This window comes from Trachypithecus francoisi, unplaced genomic scaffold (genome assembly GCF_009764315.1).
Source record: "Trachypithecus francoisi isolate TF-2019V2 unplaced genomic scaffold, Tfra_2.0 Lachesis_group5, whole genome shotgun sequence".
NCBI classification, from domain to species: domain Eukaryota; kingdom Metazoa; phylum Chordata; class Mammalia; order Primates; family Cercopithecidae; genus Trachypithecus; species Trachypithecus francoisi.
In genome coordinates this window covers 58402392-58424344 of record NW_022681470.1, presented here as the reverse complement: position 1 = coordinate 58424344, position 21953 = coordinate 58402392, and the positions used below count along the sequence as shown (strand labels likewise).

The 21953-nt window shown below is 48.6% G+C and overlaps 1 protein-coding gene across 12 annotated transcripts in view; it reads right to left on the bottom strand.

Annotated features, from left to right (window-relative positions):
• The window catches only part of NAV1 (neuron navigator 1), a 288011-nt gene that overhangs the window by 195861 nt on the left and 70197 nt on the right, over positions 1-21953 (bottom strand). For 11 of the 12 annotated variants that reach the window (XM_033197725.1, XM_033197726.1, XM_033197728.1 and 8 more), the window contains exon 2: positions 4890-5646. The exons of the other annotated variant lie outside the window; for it this stretch is intronic. In XM_033197725.1, the coding sequence (XP_033053616.1) occupies positions 4890-5605 (716 nt within the window). In that variant the 5' untranslated portion in view covers positions 5606-5646. The remainder of the gene's footprint in view (positions 1-4889; positions 5647-21953) is intronic. 12 annotated transcript variants of the gene reach the window in all.

The window sequence follows — 21953 nt, the reverse complement described above, 5'->3', positions numbered from 1 at the left end:
CACCATGTACTACTGTTTCTCTGTCTTTTTTTTTTTTTTTTTTGACACAGGGTCTCACTGTGTCACTCAGGCTGGAGTGCAGTGGTGTGATCAAGGCTCACTACAGCCTTGATTCCCTGAGCTTAAGTGATCCTCTCACCTCAGCCTCCCAAGTAGCTGGGACTACAGGCTCAAGCCACCATGCCCAGCTGATTTTCATATTTTTTGTAGAGATGGGGTTTTGCCATGTCTGCCAGGCTGGTCTCGAACTCCTGAGCTCGAGATCTGCCCACCTCAGCCTCCCAAAGTGCTGGAATTACAGGTGTGAGCCACTGCACCGGGCTCTTACTGTCAATTAAATGTCTGTCCAAGTACATGAATGCCAAGGGGATAAAGAAAGACTGGGGTTGGTTGGTTTCTTGGAAGAAATTAGAATGGACCTGGGATTTTGAAGCAGAGGATGCAACATACCGGTGAGAGAGTAACAGAACATTCTACTAGGGAGAGGGAATTTTATATAATGTGTCAACTGTTTCATTGATTAACATCATATATGTAAAGAGCTAAGCACAGTGTCTGGGCCAGAGCAGGTATGCAATAACCAGTGTTAAAAATAGGAATAGGCAGTCAGGCGCGGTGGCTCATTTCTGTAATCCCAGTACTTGAGGTGGGGGTGCTGAGGCGGGCACATCACTTGAGGTCAGGAGTTTGAGACCAGCCTGGCAAACACGGTGAAACCCCACCTCTACTAAAAATACAAAAATTAGCCGGGCTTGGTGGTGCATGCCTGTAATCTCAGCTACTCTGGAGGCTGAGGCAGGAGAATCGCTTGAACCAGGGAGGTGGAGGTTGCAGTGAGCCGAGATCGTGCCACTGCACTCCAGCCTGGATGACAGAGTGAGATCTAATTTCAAAAAAAAAAGAAAAATAGGAATAGGCCAGGGTGGTGGCTCACAACTGTTAATCCCAGAGCTGTGGAAGGCCGAGGCAGGGGGATCATTTGAGCCCAAAAGTTTGAGGTTACAGTGAGCTATGATTGTGCCATTGCACTCCAGCCTGGAGGGCAGAGCAAGGCCGTCTCCAATAAATAAATTAAAAACTAAAAATTAAAAAAGGAATAGTTACAGTCATCATTATTGTGCCATTATATGATGCAAGAGCGGGTGAGGTTGCATCAGTCATATAGGCCAGAAACTCCAATAGCAGAAATATTGAGGACGGCAGGCTTTATCTCTAATCTCAGTCAGCTCTCTCTCTCTCTCTCTCTCTCTCTATATATATATATATATATATTTTTTTTTTTTTTTTTTTTTTTTTTTTTTTTTCTGAGACGGAGTCTCGCTCTGTCGCCCAGGCTGGAGTGCAGTGGCCGGATCTCAGCTCACTGCAAGCTCCGCCTCCCGGGTTCGCGCCATTCTCCTGCCTCAGCCTCCCGAGTAGCTGAGACTACAGGCGCACGCCACCTCGCCTGGCTAATTTTTTGTATTTTTAGTAGAGACGGGGTTTCACCGTGTTAGCCAGGATGGTCTCGATCTCCTGACCTAGTGATCTGCCCATCTCGGCCTCCCAAAGTGCTGGGATTACAGGCTTGAGCCACCGCGCCCGGCCTGCTCAATATTTTTATCCACATCTTCCTCTACCTCTCTAAACATGGCCAGGTCTCCATGTCCACCTCACTTCTCAACCTGAATGGACAGCACTGTGTATTCTAGAAGTCAGGCAGAGGTTGAATCAGAGAGAAGAAAATTGCAGTAGTGACACCAGTAACCCTACGCGTCTTATACCATTAACCATACTTCCAACTGAAGTCCGACCCAAGGCCCACCCAATGCAGGAAGAAGAGAACTGTTGAGGGTTAGGGAAGTGGTGGAGGGTGCATTGGCAGTTGGGAAAAGTCAGGAAGGGCTGCGGTGAAGCTGCTGTGGCTCTTTTCCAGGATAGCAGAGAGGGATGAGGTTGAGGATGTGATGGAATTAGATGTGTGAGACCGGGGTCTTCTGAGAGCAGACGGGGCATTGCACCTTCTGTGGGTCCAAAGGGAGGTGGTGGATGACAGGAGATAAGCTTCACTGAGAAGGCCACACCCAGGCCCTTGAAAAGAAAGGGCTGTGGAGGATGGGGCAGGGGAGAAGATGGCTGCAGGATTCATTCCCTGGAGAAGCAGGTCAGTCATGACCAGGCTGGAGATGGTGAGGGAAGCAGGTGACCTCTGCTTCTGCATTCCACTGGGGCTTTGCAGAAGACCGAGATCCTGGGGCGGGTGGTGGGGAAGGAGGAGAGATTTCCATGAAAACTCAATGTCTGTGGATTCTAGGGAGCAGATGGCACCTCCTTGGCTATGAAGCTCGGAAGGGTGGCCCAGCCTGGCCCTTGGCAGAGCTGCCATAGCAGCAGCTCTAGGCCCTGCAGACTGTGCTGGGTGCCTGCCCATTGGCCTGCAGCATCTTGGAGGGTCCTCAGTCTTAATCTAACTCCTGCTTGTGCCATGACCTTCTCTCCAACCCTAATCCAGAGCCTAAAAGTGGCAGGGTCTAGGAGGTGGGGTGGTGTGACACATTTCCATTTCTGTTTAAAATGCAAACATGCAACAAATGTTTGCTGGATGAATGAAACATGGTTCTGTTTAAGCTGCATTAAAATATTTGGATGAATAATTCTGACCTCTTTGGAAAATGTCAGGTTCCGAATGTACCAGAGGACTTGTAAGGTAGATAATGTAAAATCTTAAACAATTTAATGCCTAGACACTTTTTCCCAAAGAATGAATTCAAAATGAAGGGAATCAGGTAGGAGAAGAAAGCCAAAGAGTCACCAGGGAAACATTTTACTAATTGGAAAAAGGCCACTCAAAGGAAGGCCTGCCCTGCATTTCTGCTTCTTGAGTTCTCTCATCAGCTGCAGAATCAAAGTGAAGAAAGTCACAAGGGACATAAGTGAGTTGCCCCTTAGGAAAAGAAGCATCGGTGCACTTTGCAGGCAGTACAGTCAGGCAGAAGATATGCTTTGAGAGCCAGGGGTCACCCTGGTAAGAGCTCCCTTTGGCTATGGAGTCAGTTAGAATTCTTGCAATAACAGGGAGTTCACTGCCTTGCAGTCAATTTGTAATCCTCTCTAGTTTTTGGAAAGTTCTTCATCTTGAGACTCAGATCTGTCTTGAACTAACTTCTAACCACCATGGTGATGAGTCAGGTCTTTGGAGTTGCACCAAGTAAATCTAATTCATCTTACAACATGACAGCCCTTCAAATATTTGAAAACAGTGCTCAGACCCTCTCTAAGCCTTCCCTTTCCAAAGCAAACTTCTTCAGTTCCTTTCATCATCCTATAACACCTTTTTTGATCCCCCAGCAACACGTCAGTCTTGCTCTACATGTGTTTTTGTGTGTCGATGTCCTTTTAAAATGTGGTGTTCACAACTGAATGTAACAGTCTAAATGAAGCCTAAACACGTGCAGGGTGTATTGGGACCATTCACTTCCTTGTCCTGAACTCCAAAGGCCTAGTCCTGTAATATTGAATTGCATTCAATTTTTCAGAGATTAAGATACAAAAATTGCCTTCTACTGAAGGTTAAAGCTCCTAGTGGTTCTCTACCCCCAACTCTAGCCGCTTTGATGCCTCAGAGGTCCCTGGTGTGTAGGGGATGATGTACAAGTTTTTCTACACCCAAAATATAAGTGAGAGTTTCTCCTTCCATTAGGATAGGACAAAAAATACAGGAAGTTAGTTTAGTCAGGAAAATACTTAATTTGCATTTGGGCATTTCTAAACTATATAATAATTAGTAATTAAAATTTAGTGTACTTACTGAAGTCATTTTAGTATAATTATATTTTTATTAAAAAGAAAAAATAAAAAAAGCATAGTGGGCCGGGCGTGGTGGCTCACACCTGTAATCCCAGCACTGTGGGAGGCCAAGGTAGGCGGATCACGAGGTCAAGAGATTGGGACCGTCCTGGCTACCATGGTGAAACCCTGTCTCTACTAAAAATACAAAAAAAAAATTAGCTGGGCATGGTGGTGGGCACCTGTAGTCCCAGCTACTAGGGAGGCTGAGGCAGGAGAATGGCGTGAACCCGGGAGGCGGAGGTTGCAGTGAGCCAAGATCGTGCCACTGCATTCCAGCCTGGGCAACAGAGTGAGATCTAGATCTATCTCAAAAAAAAAAAAAAAAAAAAAAGCATAGTTGACTAAGCATTTGTTTTTCTATGCAATCAACTTGCAGTGTCCGAAAAAAACTGGAGATACTAGCTTGTTGGCCATCTTGTTGTGAATACTGGCCTGGCCACCTTCACCGACAATGATAGCAACACCTGTCTAAGAAGCATTACTAATTCCTGATATGCCAGGCACATAAGCAGATACGCACAAGGCACTATAGCAAGTGGAGTGAGCAAGCAAGTGAGAGACAGACAGACAGGTACAAGGTGTTATGAGTGCAACAAGCAGTGTAGATTTTACTTACCAAGTAAAGGCGTAGTGCCCAAGCCAATAGAGTTGGTCTAACTCACAGTGTTGGCAAATGTCCCACAATGAATTGGGTGAGACTGACGCTACCTATGTATCTAGCTGCTTAAGCTTCCATGACACCCCAATCTGTATGTTGTTCCAGAGAACAAAAATGGACATTTTAGGGGTACCCTCCTTATGAGCCTCTTTTTGTTGTGGATTCCCCAGAGTCGAGAAAGATCAGAGCTTCCGTCACTGTCCCCTTTTAGAGTCCCAATCCCATCTCAGCTCTCCAAACCCCCAACTCTGTAGGCCTCCATCTACCTAACTTCTTTTTGTATTTCTGGGGCCCTCTGGCCTTTACCAGCCACTGATCATCAGGGTCCCTGTCCTCTTCTGGCTTGTCCCTTGGTCCTAGCATGGCTCTTCCCCCTTCCCTCCCTGCCTGCACCCCAGCTCACCTGTACTGGAAGGGAGCCACCGTGGCTGTGACTGGCTGACTCTGCTGATGGACCGAGGAGAAGCTAATGGCCCCCGGAGAGGGAGAGGGGCGCTTGCCCTGCGCTGGGCTGCAGACTGGCGAGGAAGCCCATGAAGCTGCCCGCTCATCAGGCTCCAAAGACCTGGGGGTCCCAGAACTTTTGTAGTTTATATCTCTTTGGTCTTTTCCTGGGCCGCTTGGAGGCTTTCCTGGGCCGCTTGGAGCCCCTGGTATTTGAGTTTCTCCGTGAAAGCTCGTCCGAGAAGGGCTTCTGCCCCGGGTCTGGCAGACTGGAGTCCCTTCCTGGGCTTTCTTCTTCTTTCCCTGGGTGCTTTGTCTCTCCCCAATTCTTCCGGATCCAGCCCGGCTGGAGAGGACTGCTTTCGGGGTTGTCCTGGGACTATTCCATGGGGAGCTGGAGGAGACTTCCCCATCCTCGGCTGACTCCCTCACAGATCCAGCAAACTTGGGAGAGCCTCTCCCCCGGGAGGCCCTAGGAGAGGAGTTTCTAGAAGGACCTGCAGCCTTTCCCAGTCTGGGGGAGGCCGCTCTCTGTGGGCTCAGGGCCAGGCCGGCCTGGCGCGGCCGCAGCTGGGGAGAAGCACCCGGTGTAGGAATCCTGGTCTGGGAGGAAGCACGAGGCACCGGGATGGAGGAGGCGTAGTGAGGGCGGCTGGCGGGATTCACATTGGCCATCCCATTCACGGTCTGCAAGGCTAGAAGGGTGGGCTACTGTCCTGCAGGGAGGGAGGGCAAAAAAAGACCGTCAGGCACATCTCCCGAGCTTCCATCTCTGAGTGTAGAAAGAGGATGTTGGGGTCTGTGGGGAGGCTCGAGCACCCAGGCTGGGCACTGGCACTCCTGGTTCGCATTGTGACTGGGTCACTGGCTACCTGCTGGACTCTGGGCAAATCCCTTTTCCTCTCTGCTCTGAAAAGCTGTTATGAGGCTCGTCTGCAAGCAATATGGGAAAGTGCTTTGTGAATTGCAATGTGCTGTACAAATGGGCTTCATTTAACTTTCTTTGACTCTGTTCCTGTTCACTGATTGGGGACAGACTCTCCTCATAGCTCCTCGCCCTCAGGCCTTTCCTAGTACCACAAGTCTAGAATGTCCTCCACACTAAACAGATTTCCTCACGCTCTCAGCCTCTGCCTGCATGTTCCTTCCACTCATCACTGCAGCTGACCCCTGGCTCTCCTCCTAGGACACTCTCCAGTGCAGTGCAACCTTCTTCCACATGCTGTTAGGGCCCAAGGGTGGGAGGGCCAATCACAATCCCCCCAGATCATAAACTTGTAAACTGGCAAATGCTGACCCTTGAGGCTCCTGCCATTCCCTAGACCCTCCCTACTGTCCCCACCCCCATAGTCACTGGGCATTTGGCACTTGGCTCACAGTCTTCCTCTCTAGCCCATTCCCTACTCACCTCCCTCGCTGGCAAAACTGACCTCTGCACCTCCTGCCACCCTCCTCTGAAAGAAACGTGTCCCACGTTTAGTTCAAGGCAGTTCCTTGTGCAGGCCCTGTCAACAGCACTTGATCTCCTCTCTTCCAGACCTTGACTCACTAATTATCCCCTTCTGCCTTCACCAGCTTCCCCTCCTAGCCATGTTAATTAATGAATTAATCACTTCCATTTCAAAGGGAATTTAAAGCAGTTTACAAAGATACATACAATCAATTCCAGATAGATTAAAGAGTTAAAGGTTAAAAAAATGAAGCCATAAAAAAATTTTTAGAACACATGCATGAACGTTTCCATAATTTTGTTGTGGGAGAAGCCTTTCAAAGTACCACATCAAAGAAAGAAATCATAAAGTAAAACACTGATAGATGTGAGTGCATAAAAATTAAAACCTCTATATGGGCAAAAAACCTTTTCAAAAGGTTCGAGACATCAATAAACTATAAAAATACTTGCAACAGGCCAGGCGCGGTGACTCACGCCTGTAATCCCTGCACTTTGGGAGGCCAAGCGGGTGGATAACCTGAAGTCAGGAGTTCGAGACCAGCCTGGCCAACATGATGAAACCCTGTCTCTACAAAAAATACAAAAATTAGCCAGGCATGGTGGTGTGCATCTGTAATCCCAGCTACTCGGGAGGTTGAAGCAGGAGAATCACTTGAACCCGGGAGGTGGAGGTTGCAGTGAGCTGAGATTGCACCACTGCACTCCAGCCTGGGCAACAAGAGCAAAACTCTGTCTCAAAAAAAAAAAAAATACTTGCAACAAGTATGAAAAACAAGGAATTAATACCTTTACATATATGGAGCTCTACCAAATCAATATTTAAAAGCAAACACCCCATAGAATAAAGGGCAGGTGGGGCACAGTGGCTCACACCAGTAATCCTAGCACTTTGGGAGGCCAAGGCGGGAGGATCCCTTGAGTCCAGGAGTTTGACACCAGCCTGGGCAACATGGTGAAACCTTATCTCCACAAAAAATAAAAAACAAAAAATCAAAATTAGCTGGGTGTGGTCATGTGTGCCTGTAGTCCCACTACTTGGGAGGCTGAAGCAGGAAGATCGCTTGAACCTGGGAGGTGGAGGTTGCAATGAGCTGAGATCATGCCCCTGCACTCCAGCCTAGGTGACAGAGTGAGACCCTGTGAACAAGAAAACTGCAAAAGAATAAATACAACTGGCCAAAACAAAACAAAAACCAAAGACTTTATTAGAAATTGAAGAGATGCAAATTAAATAAGTTATCATTTGTTGCTATTAAATGTACTATATCATAGCAAATTAAAATATCCAGTGTTGGTAAGAGTATATGGCTATGAGGCTGGGTGCAATGGCTCACACCTGTAATCCCAGCACTTTGGGAGGCTGAGGCGGGCGGATCAACCGAGGTCAGGAGTTTGAGACCAGCCTGACCAACATGGCAAAACCTCATCTCTACTAAAAATACACACACACTAAATAGCTGGACGTGGAGGCACATGCCTGTAGTCCCAGCTACTAAAAAAACTGAGGCAGGAGAATTGCTTGAACCTGGGAGGCAGAGGTTGCAGTGCATCGAGATTGCACCACTGCGCTCCAGCCTGAATGAGAGAGGGAGACTGTCTCAAAAAAAAAAAAAAAAAAGTATATGGCCCCCATACACTGCTGTGGGAACAATGCCAAACCTAAAAATGTATGCTAGGAAAATGGTTACAGATGGGAGCAATCATTGTACATATTTTCATTATGTACAATGAAAATACTCAGTTTGATTCTCAAAGGGTGAATTGGCATTGGATGAAGACAAAGGCAAAAGACATTCCGGACAGAAAAGACCACCAAAGCATGGCCGGTTTCCTTGAGATCCCTGGGATCCCCCCTTTCATATTGTGGAGAAAGCTGTAAGCAACCACCCAGAATGGTTTATGGCTGTTGCTGACCTTTCCCTGACCTTTGACTCTGTGGTCTGGGACCAGTTACAGGCTAAGCTATAAGAAGTCAGTGTAGACCCTTAAGCACTTATGGATTTCTAAAACTCCAGTTTGAAGTGACCATGACAGCCAGGGCTTATTGGATTGCTCTGCAATAAATGAAATAATTTCCATAAGAAATTATTCTACAAGGGAAGTGCTATGACCCCCTCATCCTTTTCTCTAATTTGCACTTTAATGATTTGATACCGTTATTTGGTGAGTTAAAGCAACCTCATCCTATCCAGCAGAAGAAGGGCGGCAAAGCCATGTGTGCCCAGGGAATTACCACCAACTCGCCTCTGCTTCTCCAGTGGCTGCCCATGGCCTAGGCCTGGAGGGCCACACCCAGGACTTGCCTGCCTCCTGCCTCTTCCTCATCTAGCTCATGCCATTCCCTGCCCACCCACCAGGACACAGACTGGGAGACCCTGTGAGTCACTCTCTACTTGGCCACAGTCTCCCATGAAGGGCAGGCACCCTATCCAGCCCCCAGCCCCAGCATGCCAAGCACAACCCCACAGAAGAGACAGAAAAGGACTTTCATAAAGGAGACTTAGAGAGTGAAAGCAGGTACTACTACTGCAGCCGTGAGAATCTGGGTAAATTATTCAACCTCTTCATGTCCAGTCTGCAAAATGAGGACAGGACAAAATCTAGGAACTGCAGTTAGATGGAGAAGCAAGTACTCTTTAAGACCAGAAGAGAGTACCATGCTTAATCCTGGCTTCAGGCCAGTAGTCAGAATTCTTTCCCAGTAGAGATGAGAGTGGATTGACTTTGTTACCCTCCTTCTATCTAGCCACCCCTCTACTGGTCAGTCATGTGCATCTGTGACAATGCCAAGCAGGACCGGAGGTAAAGTGTGGACCTGCTCAGAGACTCATGTGGGCCCCAAGCTGCTGACCTTGGCCTGTAACACCAAGATAGGCTATACGCTGACTGTATAGCTAACCAGCTTGCTACCCATGAGAAGGGCCTGAGACCACTGACCCATTGCAGCCACACCCCTGAGATTTCAGCATTCCCAGGTTCAATTCCCTGCACTGACAATGTGCCACATGGCTCTTGTGCTTCTGCCCTCTGCTACAATCCCCACCAAATCCCAGTGTGCGGACCAAAGCCAATTATACGCCCTAGACTGTCCCTTCTGGGAGCTACATTGGTGAGAGAATCCAGAACTAAATCTCAACTCTACCTTCATCTCTCCTGGGAGTCCCTCCGCAACTCAGGTTGTGTTGTCCAATAACCACCCCCCACCAAGAGCCCAACTCACCTACATTGTCCTCCATGCATCCCTGGGCTCCCAGCCCCTTGGCTCAGACTTCCCCAGGCCCTATGGCTAGGGCTGGCTGGATTTCCAGCTAAGAGAGCCCTAAGGCTGAGGAGGCTGCGTCTCCCTCACTTGCTAATGGAGCAGACGCAGTTGCTGCTTTTCCTGGATCATCATTTTTTCAAAAGCTCAATGGGAGGAGGATTTAAAACACTCCCATGGTAGGTCACAAGAGCCCTGCCCCTCCCTCTCCACTGCAGTTGGGGCCCTGCTCTCTCCTCCTTCTGCAACTTGATAGCCCTCACCTAGACTGGGAGGAGGATGCATGGATGTGACATGGGATGTGACAACCATTGCCCCAGGTGGGAGCCTGGGAGGATCAGACCATCTTTGGGGTGGTGGAGGAGGGCTCCCCAAACAGTGAGTTATTTTAGCCTGGGTGGGCAAGGGATCATGAAGGGGCTTTCCTGGTTTGCCTTCGGAGTGAGAACCCACAGGTATTCAGCATCTTTAAGGACACCTGGCAGATGCTTCTGCCCTAGACAGAGTAACAGTCCCCTGTATTGAGACATCATTTCTAGTTCTTAGCAACAACCTTACAAAGTAAGCTTTAGTACCCCTTTCACAGGTAAAGAAAATGAGGTGGAGAAGGTTAAGTGAGCTGCCCAAGGACACACACAGCTAAAAAGCGGCAGAGTGGTGTGACTCAAATGCAGATGGACAGGACTCTGAGGCTCAAGGGTGGATCCCCTTGGCCACACCCGCTGAGAGCATATCCACACTCTGCCTACACACCCCCAACCTCCATGATCAACTCTGACTGGAGTTGCTCTGATTGGAACTTGGGGCCTTCCAGAGACAGAGTTGGGGATGGGCAGAGGGGATCCAATTTACAGGGTGGAAACCAGAAGAGAAGAAAATCAGTCATAGGCAGCTCTGGGGGAGGCCTCTTTTCCCTCTCTTACTCTCCCAGCATGCTGGAGATCTGGCTAGCTTTCCCCAACCACCTTATATGCTGTTTGCCTTTGGTGGTACTGGGGGTCACTGTGGTACAGGGGCATTGCCTGTGTGAGACTGTAGGCAACATGCATGGCAGGGGGAGAAGATAGGCCTCACCCAGCCCGGCTGCAGGTTTAATATCCCTAGTTAGTGGCAAGTGGCACGCCTGGGTTGGAGTGGGGATTGAGGAGGAAGACCGGAATTTCAGGTCTCTGGCAGCAGGGGTGGGGTGGCTGGGGAGGGAAGGGGAGAGAATACACATGGGGAGTGGGATTTGAGCTGAGGCCCATGGACGAGGATGCCTCCAAAGCTGAAAGGTGAGGCCTCTGCACAGGTTATCTCTCCTAGGACCTAGACATGCCTGCTGGCTACAGCATCCAGTTTACATTCTTAATGGACCAAATGATTTGGGAGACATCATGCTTACTCTGAAGCTCTGTTTCCCTTCCTCTGAAATGAGGGGAACTTTTTCTGCCCCATCTCACTCTCTACTGCCTCATATTCTGTCTGAGCAGACTGAATAAAATAATGATGGGAAAACGTTTGGTCTCTTGGGATGCATAAGGTTAGCTACAATGGCCCTCATCTCCTGGATCTCAGTATTAGACAAAAATGTGTCTGAGAAGCAGGACAATCCACGTCTCTTTCATTTTATTTGTTCTTGAGACAGGGTCCAGGCTGGAGAGCAGTGGTGCAATAATAACTCACTGCAGTCTCAATCTCCTGGGCTTAAGTGATCCTCCCACCTCAGCCTCTTAAGTAGCTGAAACCATAAGGACACACACCACCACACTGGACTAGTTTTTTTTTTCATTTTTATTTTTAGTAGAGATGAGGTCTTGCTATGTTTCCCTGGCTGGTCTCAAACTCCTGAGCTCAAGTGATCCTCCTGCCTCCTTGGCCTCCTGGGATTACAGGCATGAGCTCCCGTGCCCAGCTTATGTCTCTTAAACAAGGTTCTGTTCAAGCCGAAGAGCTTGGCTATCAGTATCAGTCATCCTTTGTGATAACTTTGCAATGTGTCTGGGGAGTCTCAAGGGCAGAAGTTTGCGGGTAGAGCTGGAGGTACAAGCAAGGAGAGTGTTTCTTATGGGAGTGTGTGTGTGTGTGTGTGTGTGTGTGCATGCACGCGCATGTTTGAGAGAGAGAGAGAGAGAGAGATTGGGGTATCTTATCAGATCCTCCACCTCCAAACATGCTCTCTTTGTTCTTTCTCCTTCTAAGTGCCCTGATGTAAAATTTCACTTAACCTCAGTGAACAAGAGGAGGGCCTCAGTGCTCTTTAGTTCCCTCATCCTGGGGATCCCAGTCCTCAATAAATTACACTAGGGAGTTAGTATTCCCTGTTACAAAAGAACATTGCACTTACAAAGGGATTCATGGCAGGATCCCTTTGTTCAACAACCACACACCTTGGCTGGGCAGCTTCCATGTACCAGGTGCTGTGGCAATTGCGGTGGCTGAGACCCAGGTTCTGCTCTCTAGAAGCTAGCAGTCTGGTGGGGAAGAAACACATGCACACTCGTGACAAGTAACATGTGCAGGGCATGCATCAAGAGAGACAAAACAGGCCGGGCATGGTGGCTCATGCCTGTAATTCCAGCACTTTGGGAAGCCGAGGCGGGTGGATCATCTGAGGTTGGGAGTTTGAGACCAGCCTGACCAACATGGAGAAACCCTGTCTCGACTAAAAATACAAAATTAGCCGGCTGTGGTGGCACATGCCTATAATCCCAGCTACTCAGGAGGCTGAGGCAGGAGAATTACTTGAACCTGGGAGGCGGAGTTTGCAGTGAGCCGAGATCACGCCATTGCACTCCAGCCTAGGCAACAACAATGAAACTTCATCTCAAGAAAAAAAAGAAGAGAGAGAGAGAGAGACAGAGACAAAAGAGAGTACCATGGAGATTTAGTTGTTATGGTCTGTCAGTGAGGCAGGATCTGGGGAGGCTTTTAGGAAGAGGAGTCGAGTTGGTAGTTGGTGGATTGAGGTCTGGGAAGTAGTGGATTTGATGGTAGAACTCCTCATGCCTCTAGGTCTATTCATCAGTGCCCCAATTCAGACTCCTGCTCTTTAAAGAGACTCTGTGGCACCGTGGTTAAAGAATAAACTCTGGAGCCAGAATGCCTGGGTCCAAAGTTTGGCTCTGTCATTTGCTGGTGGTGTGACCTAAGGCAAATCGCAAAACCTCTGAGTTCCCTCCTCTGTAAAATGAGATCGAGACAGGATCTACTCATAGGGTTGCTGTGAAGAGTAAGTTAGTTAATGAACAGAAGGTGCTTAGAACAGTGTCTGGCACATAGTAAGGACTCAACAAATATTTCTGTTATTATGATCACAGGGGGAAAAAAAAAAACTTACTTTTCAAGTGTCCCTCCATCCCACGTACCTAGGGATAGAGGCTGGGCTGCCTTATTCTCCTGAGCTTCCAGAAGAGCAGAAGAGGATAAGAACACCTGCCAGGTCTGGATCAGAAACCTGGAGCATCAACAGGAACAACACTGTCCATGCTTCATACGATAACACCCAAGTGTCCATAGTGGAAAGGGTAGGAAACTAGACAGCTCGAAAAATGTGTCATGGAAAGAGTAAAGGCTTTTGAATCTGGAAGATCTGGATTCAAATCCCAGCTCTGCTACTTCCTGCTATGTGGCTTTAGATAAGTTTTCTGAGCCTAGAGTCCTCATCTGCAATAAGTAGTCATGGGGTTTTATAAAGATGCAATGAGAGAGTAAAGATAAGTCACCTAGCATGGTGACTGGCACATAGGAAGTGCTCAAGAAATGGCGGAAATTGGCCAAGAATGGTGGCTCATGCCTGTAATCCCAGAACTTTGGGAGGCCAAGGCGGGTGGATCATGAGGTCAGGAGTTCAAGATCAGCCTAACCAAGATGGTGAAACCCTGTCTCTACTAAAACTACAAAAATTAGCCAGGTGCGGTGGCAGGTGTCTGTAATCCTAGCTTCTCGGGAGGCTGAAGCAGGAGAATCGCCTGAACCTGGGTAGCAGAGTTTGCAGTGAACCAAGATCACACTACTGCACTCCAGCCTGGGTGATAGAGTGAGAAAGAAAGAAAGAGAGAGAGAAAGGAAGGAAGGAAGGAAGGAAGGAAGGAAGGAAGGAAGGAAGGAAGGAAGGAAGGAAGGAAGGGAGGGAGGGAGGAAGGAAGAGAGAGAGAGAGAGAGAGAAAGAAAGAACAGAAATTATGTTAAGAGAATAGCCACCCCTCCTCCCAAAGGGAAGTTGCCAAATTCAGACACAGAATGGGACAGTCTGGTGGATGACAGGTGAGTTGAGAGGCTGGCAGCTTCCCAGGCAAAGTGAGATAGTCCTGGCCCCTGAACATGATGTATCAGCCACTCCCAACACACTTTTCTCTCTCCTCCCTTTCCAGTCTACGTCCCAGCTGTCTGCTATCTAAGTCTCACACTGGTACTTTATTTGTAAATCAAACGCTTTTTAGTTGCATTTGCTGACTGCCTGTCAGACACTGTTCTAAGTGCTTTGCCTATATTAACTTGTAATTGTTCTATAAGTTGGTACTATTATTATCATTCCCACTTCAGAGGCAAGGACACTGAAGCACAGAGAGGCTAAGGAACTTTCTCACGATCACACAGCTAGTAAATGGCAGAGTCAAGATTAAATCTAAACAGTCTAGCTCCAGAGATTGTGCGTCTCACCCTATAGCCTAAATTGAGGCCTCAGCCCTGACTCCTTTCCACCCCAATCTTCCAGCCTTTCAGCCTCATTCCAGCGCCAGGTCCCGCCCCATTAGGACAAATGGAGGCTACCTGGCCATTAAAGCTCTGCAAACCCCAGAGCAAGAAAGTGTTTTGGGCCTATAAATGTTTCACTCTGACTCAGAGGGCGGTGAGAGCCTAAGCACCAGCTCCCTCTGATCTCCCAGGGACAGGGCGAGGGGAAAGGAAGGCGAGCACCAGTATTCGGCGGCGGTCCCTCCCTCTCGGGTCTGGAGAACTAGCCAGTCGCAAGTTCCCGGCCCCGCTCTCCACCGCCCTTTTTGCCCTTGAGGCGCCCGCAGCTGCTGCCGGGGTTGGGGGTGCGCGGGGCGGCGGCCGTGGTGCTGATAGGACAGCTCCTCCTGCAGTGGCCCTGTTAAAGGGGCCGCGATTGCGTTTGGGAATGCACTGAATATACCCATTTTGAAAAGGTCGGAACATTTTAACCAGAGCATCTAGGGGTTGGATATGCCAAAAAAAGAAAGAGGATGAGGAAAATATTCATAGTAAAGAACTGGAGTATCTCTGAACTCAAGCACTGAGGTACGGACACTGCACAGTACAGTGTTGGCTAAAAAAAGAGGTCCTGGAGCCGGAACTATCACCTCTCCCCACTTGTCCCCAGCCCCATCTTCCCACCCCCAACCCAGTCCCCTCAGCCCCCTGTACAAATCTGGGTACTGCTGCCTCCTGCTTTGTGGTCCTGAGGAAATTACTTAACCTTCTTGGCATGTTTCCTCATCTTTGAAATGGGGGTGATAACAATATCTACCTTCAAGTGTTGCTATAAAGACTAAGTAAATTATTATTATTATTATTATTATTATATTATTATTAAGTTTTGCTCTGTCGCCAAGGCTGGAGTGCAGTGGCGCAATCTCGGCTCACTGCAACCTCTGCCTCCCAGGTTCAAGAGATTCTCCTGCCTCAGCTTCCTGTGTAGCCGGGATTACAGGCATGTGCCACCATGCCCAGCTAATTTTGTATTTTTAGTACAGATGGGGTTTCTCTATGTTGGTCAGGTTAGTCTCGAACTCCCGACCTCAGGTGATCCGCCTGCCTCAGCCTCCCAAAGTGCTGGGATTACAGGCGTGAGCCACCATGCCTAGCCAAGACTAAGTGAATTATGACAGGAAGATCATGGAAGACAGTTCCTGGGCCATAATAAACACTGAATACTAGCTAGTTATTATTAAGTCAAGTCATTAGCATGGCTTGTATCTCCCTTCTCTGTTCTGCCCCAAATTTCCCATTAGTACCTTTTGTCAGCCATTTCAGTCAGAATAGCACAAACATTGTCACCAGAATGGTTCACTTTTAACCTAAATTTCTGTTTTCTTATTTGAGTACAAATAGGACAGTCAACTTACATGGGGTTGGTGGCGGGGGCAGGCAGGGAGAGGGTAACCAAATTACACAGCAGGCCAAGTTTCCAAAATAAATACATTTAAGACCGTGGCCCAGGTTAGTAAGAAAGATGGGGAGATCTCTTTTCATGGAGGTCCTTCTGAAGTTGAGGCACTCCTGACTATGAAAATGACTTAGGTGCAACCTATTCAGAGACAGGAAGTGGACAGAATGACCTGCATGAGTCCAGAGGCCACAGACAGAATCCCTGGACCCCACACAGGCCTCTTTCCAATCTTTCTTACAACATCTGACACCTACTCTCCTCTGCCCTGGAAATCCTGCTTAGTTCCTCCAGGGCCAAATCTCAACTTGGGCTTCACCTCAGGCAAGAGAGAAGTGTGTCCTTTGGTGCCATTCTGAAGATATGACTCGTACTGTCGCACCCCTCACACCAACACCATACACACATAGTGACATTCACACACACAGACATACACTCACTCACACCCTCCCACACAAGCACACTCATACATCGAGACACAAGATACACACTGCCATGCTCCAAATGCTTGTGTCCTCTCCAAAATTCCTATGTTGAAAACTAATCTCCAATGCAGTAGTATTAAGAGGTGGGTCTTTGGGAGGGGATTAGGTCATGAGGGCTCCACCTTTGTGAATGGGTTAAGTCCCTTCATAAAAGACTTGAAGGAACCTGTTTGCCCCTTTCTTCCACCATGTGAGGACACATAGACATCACCATCTATGGGGAACAGGCCTTCACCAGACACCAAATCTGCTGGCACCTTGATCTTGGACTTCTATCCTCCAAAACTGTGAGCAATAATTTTCTGATGTTTCATTTTAATTCTTACATTTTTAGAGACAGGGTCGCAGCTCTGTCACCCAGGCTGGAGTGCAGTGGCATGATCACAGCTCACTGCATCCTCAGCCTCCTGGGCTCAAGCGATCCCCCCACTTCAGCCTGCCAAGTAACTGGGACTACAGGCACATGCCACCATGCCTGATAATTTTGTTTTTTAATTTTTTGTAGAGATGAGATCTCACTATATTGACCAGGCTGGTCTCCATCTGGGCTTAAGCAATCCTCCTGTCTCAGCCTCCCAAAGTGCTGGGATTATACGCATGATCCACTATACCTGGCCTGTTGTTTATAAATTGCCCAGTCTAAAGTATTTTGTAATTGCAACCTGCATGGACTAAGACACACACACACACTCACACACACAGACACATTCTGACACACAGAGATAGACATATGCACACATGACCTACAAATACGTATACACACAGATATACACATTCACACAGAGACACACAGGCACGTGCTCACACACTGACACAAACATGCACACTCACTTGCACCACACACATCATACATGCAACTCACACTCACGTTTATTCTTAAACACACAGACACACACAACTCTAGCTTCCTTTCCCACCTGTCCTCCCTGTCCCTTCCCTTTGGCCCATTTCCCACCCAGCCCAGGGTGAGGAGGTGCTCTGTGTCCTCCCATCCTCGCTCATCTCAGAGGCTCCAGGCCTCCAGCAGTGTGCTCACAGGCTTCCCTGGAAAAATGAGCCCCAACAGCCCCGCTGTGGGCACACAACTTGCAATATTTGTGGGTTATAGACCTTGTTCAGCTCACACATCAAGCTAGGGGTGAGGGTATAAAGGCAAATCACAATATTCCTATGCTTGCGAGGAAGTAACTTGTCCCAAGTCACACCACTGAGCAACAGGAGAGCCTGGGGTGACTCCCCTACTCCAGTTCTCTTCCCCCACACCACAGGGCCTCCTCTCTGCATAACGTCCCAGTGTTTCCAGACTGGGCATTGCGAGGAGGTCCCAGGGCTGGGGACAGGACTGCAATAATCATTTACTAAATGTTTACCCTTCTTGTCCAGGCTCTAATCTCTGCCAACCTCTCAGGACAGAAATGAAGGAAGAGTTGAGATGTGGGTGGTGGGGAGGCCATAGTAAAAGGATTTGAGCCCATCCTCCTTCCCCAAGCTCTTGCCTATAGACCCTGGCTCCAGGCTTCAGCAAACCAGCTGGGGGCCATTCAGCTGGGCCTGGTCCTTGGCAGAGAATGCAATCACCTCAGTCTGTGTCAAGAGAAAGACAAGAATGGGCAGCCAGTGGTGGTGTCCCATCAGAGTGGGCATGGGCAGAGTGGGCAGAGCCTTGGCAGGAAGCAGAGGAAGCTGAGGTCTACTGGCTGGGACTTGTCAGCGGAGGGGGTGGGGCTCAGTATCCCCAACGCCTGCCTGGCTGGCTCCTGGCTCTGAATGGGGATTAGGATTGTCCACAAGCTGTGGGACTCACCATTCCCCTCCCCATCACCACTCCCAGGGCCCAGGGCTCTGCCAGCACCTCCAGAAGTGTCCTTATCCTTAGACTGTGGCATGGTGTCCTTTCTGGCCAGATGGCAATGTGTTCTTACAGAGGAAAGATGGGGCTGGCTGTGTTACTTTCAGGCAAAATCAGATTGTTTAGCTTCCTGTCATTTATAGTTAAGTGATCAAGCAATAGCCAAGATCTCACCTCTTACTCCAAGCCCAGCCCAACCATTCCCCAGGAGAGGCTTCTGAACACCATACTGCCCAGACTTGGCATTCCCAGAGCAACTTTACCACCCCAGCCTGTGTCTAGAGAAGGACAAATGCTCTTCCCTAGACAGTGCGTCCTGCACCTGTGCCTGCGGACAGAGGCAGGACATGGAGATCTCAAACACACCTCTGCAGAAGAGATGTTCACTGCATTCCTCCAACACCTCCCTCAGAATCTCTCATCCCATCGTCCTAGGCTGGAAGTTCTTCCAAGTGTCTAACCTCCATCCCTGCTGCTAAGAATCCAAGTTCACTTCCTGGTTCTAAGGGCTTGTTTCTCACAGCCTCTGACCTCTGAGAGAGAAGTAGATTTTGAGCTTCAGGGAGGGAACTCAGAGCCGTCCAACTGAAGACTTGTGCTGTTTCAGCATATTGACATCTTTCGCTGATTTGGTCCATGTGAATGGCTCCACTTTCAGTATCCCCAGTTCCTTTTCAATTAGCCAAGAGAAATGATTTAGTGCTAATGAAAATCAATGGTTTAAAACTGTCCCACAAATCACAGGGGGCTGGAGGCCTCAGTTATAAATACTTCCCAGGAAGTTGAGCTGGCATGGGAAGCAGGTGCAGCTGGCACACAGCTTCCTTCACCCTGAGTAGAGCAGAGAAGGTGCCCTCCCTTCTCTGCTCCTTCTTCTGTTCCAGGATACCTCCTGCTACATAGGTCCCAGCTCCAAACACCCCAACAATTGGCATGCTCCCCTGTAATGCAGCTCAGAGCTTAGAGTTCTAAGCCACATGGGTTTAAGTGTCTCAGTTCTTGGGGAGGTGCCCTGAAGACAGTCCCTGTTCCATCCAGATTTCCCTCTCTCCCTCCTCCCTCCATATATATATACACTTTCCTCCAGGCCAGAGTTACTAGAAGTCTGGCTTCCCAAACAATAGCTTAGATTCCAGATGGACACTGGAGCTGCTAAATGGGGAGGAGCAGAGGTAAGCGGAGCCTTGGGGCTGGGGGAGCTCAGTGCAGACAGAGAAACTTGAGCCTATGAAGACCCCAGGCTGCTAGCCAGATGACCATGTCTCCCACCAGACCTGTCAGCTCCATCTTTCTCACACTTGCTTTATTATTATTTTTCTCCCCCATCTTAAAACTTCCAGTATTTCTGCATGGATGGGTTTTCCAGCCAGGCAGATGGAGGTAGTATCACTCAACAAATCCCACATACTTGCAGGGCCACTGGTCTGGGGCAAGGGATGAAGGTTCCTTGGTGCTGGGGCAGGAGAGATCTTGGGGATTATGGACTGTTCCTAAAGCCCTCCAGCCCAGAGGCCCAGGCCACTTTGCAGTGTGTGGGCTGGTTCCCTGCCTGGAACAGCAGAGCCTGGCATTTGGAGAGGGCTGGACCTAAAGTCAAACCTGTTAGTGGGACTATGTTGTGAGGTGCAGACCAGACTTCTTGCCAAGTGAAGGCAGCACCAGGCTGGCTACACTAGCAATAAGTTCTTCCTTCTACCCAATAGCTCAGAATGTGTGAGGGGTAGGGTTGGGGAATCAGAAACTTGAGCTGGGGTCTGGCAGCAGGCCCAGCAGTCACGTGCAGCCCAGGAGTCAGAACACTGGACGGGACTCCAGCGCTAAGCATCTTCCTGAGTTACTCAGTCCCTAGGCCTTAGCTTTGCCATCTGAAAAGTGGGACAAGCAATTGCAGCACTGAAGATAATCCCAGTCCCATTGCCCTCTCTCGTTCCATTGGTTGCTTATGTGTTTCTGTTCTCGAGCAAAGCTGGAAAACCCGTCCTGCTGACTCCAGCAGCAGCCCTCAGAGCCAAGCTAAAACTGTGCTTGAGCCCTGATTCCTGCCAGCAGAGCACTGCCAAGCCAGGGTGACTCCCTTCTCTCAGCAGCAGCACATTCGTGTGGTAGTCACGCACAGAGGGAGAGGCCAGGCCTGGCCGCTGCCCAAGGCCCCAGTGCCAGGCTGCAGGAGAGAAACTCTCCTCCCCCAGCTGACCCCAATCTCAGAAAAAAAATCCCATGAGCTGTGAGGCTCCAGGGCATAACTGCCCAAGGCCCAGCATCCTGCCAGACACCAGGAGGCTGACAGGTGAGCTTATGGGAGACTTCTATCAGCAAAGCTGGAAAAGCACCCCCTCTCCCTGGTCATGCTGGGCAGACTCAGGAGAGCAACTGCCTCCGTTCTGCCTGCACTTGGGGCCTCACTGACCTGTAAGTCCCTGCACAACATCTCTGAACTGGGTCACCTCTGCCTGGAAGGCTGATCAGGAGGTTAGACCGAGGCTGCCCAACAAGTAGAGCTATAGCAAGAGGGGCATCTGAGGAGGGATCCACTGGCATTTGTAGACTTGGATCAGAAACTCGCAGGCCACGCAGATCAATAGCACGTATCAGCTCTCATCCCCACACTGAAAGACAGTATTCACTTTTTATAAGTTTTGGGGGAGTTCTGTTCAGAATCTGGTTCTACTTATAAGCTGTGCCGTTTTGGGAAAGTTACTTAACCTCTCTAAGCTTTGGTTGTTTCATCTGAAAAACAAGAATACCTACATCACTGAGTTGCTGTAGAGATGAAAAAAAGTAATGTGTGGAAAATGTTTAGCCCAGTAGCACATGGTGGCAAGTCCTTAAAAAAGGGTAGTTCTTATTACTTACAAAAATAACCTGTACATTAGAAAACACCTGGAAAATCTCAAAACATATAAAAAAGAAAATGTCTATCACCTATAAAGTTATCACCCTACTAAGTCAGCTATTACCATTTGTAGGTTTTAAGGTTCTTCCAGGGTTTTTATTGTTCATAACACACACACACAATAAAGTTATCATTTACCATATATTTTATATCTTTTCACTATATGTTAAGCATTTTTACTTTTCATTTTAAAGTCTTCAGACCAGGTGCAGTGACTCACATCTATAATCCCAGCACTTTGGGAGGCCGAGGTGGGTGGATCACTTGAGGTCAGGAGTTCGAGACCAGCCTGGCCAAAGTGGTGAAACCCCATCTCTACTAAAAAAACAAATATTAGCTGGGCATGGTGGCGGACATCTGTAGTCTCAGCTGCTCAGGAGGCTCAGGCAGGGTAATTGCTTAAACCTGGGAGGTGAAGGTTGCAGTGAGCTGAGATCCTGCCACTGCACTCCAGCCAGGGTGACAGAGGGAGACTCCATCTCAAAAGAAAAAAAAATTGTTCGACCACTTTACCACCACTAGCCATTGGATTATTTCCAGTTTTCCACTGTTATGTATAACAGTGTGACAAACATCCAAAATAGTTTTGCTTGAGACTCTGATTATTTCCTCAGGCTTATTCCTTGAGGGAGAACTACTGGATCCAAGAGGAGAATCTTATAAAGATTCTTGGTTACAAATTGCAGATTGCTTGTCAAAAAGATTAACCAAGTTGTTTGTCCTCCAATAGTGTCTAAGAGTATTTGACTCATTACATCTATCTTAGCAATTAGTATCTTGCATCTAAATGGCCTTGCTCAGCAATGGGGGTGTAGCCTTTGCTGGGGGCCTTGAACAGTCAGGCCAAGTAGAGGAGCAAACTGGAAAAAATGTGTGTGGGGGGTGGCCCCATAGCCAACAGATCTTGTTCTGTTCTTCTTCCCCAGTGAACACAGATGATAACAAATGAACTGCTCTACTTTGGGGATTGAA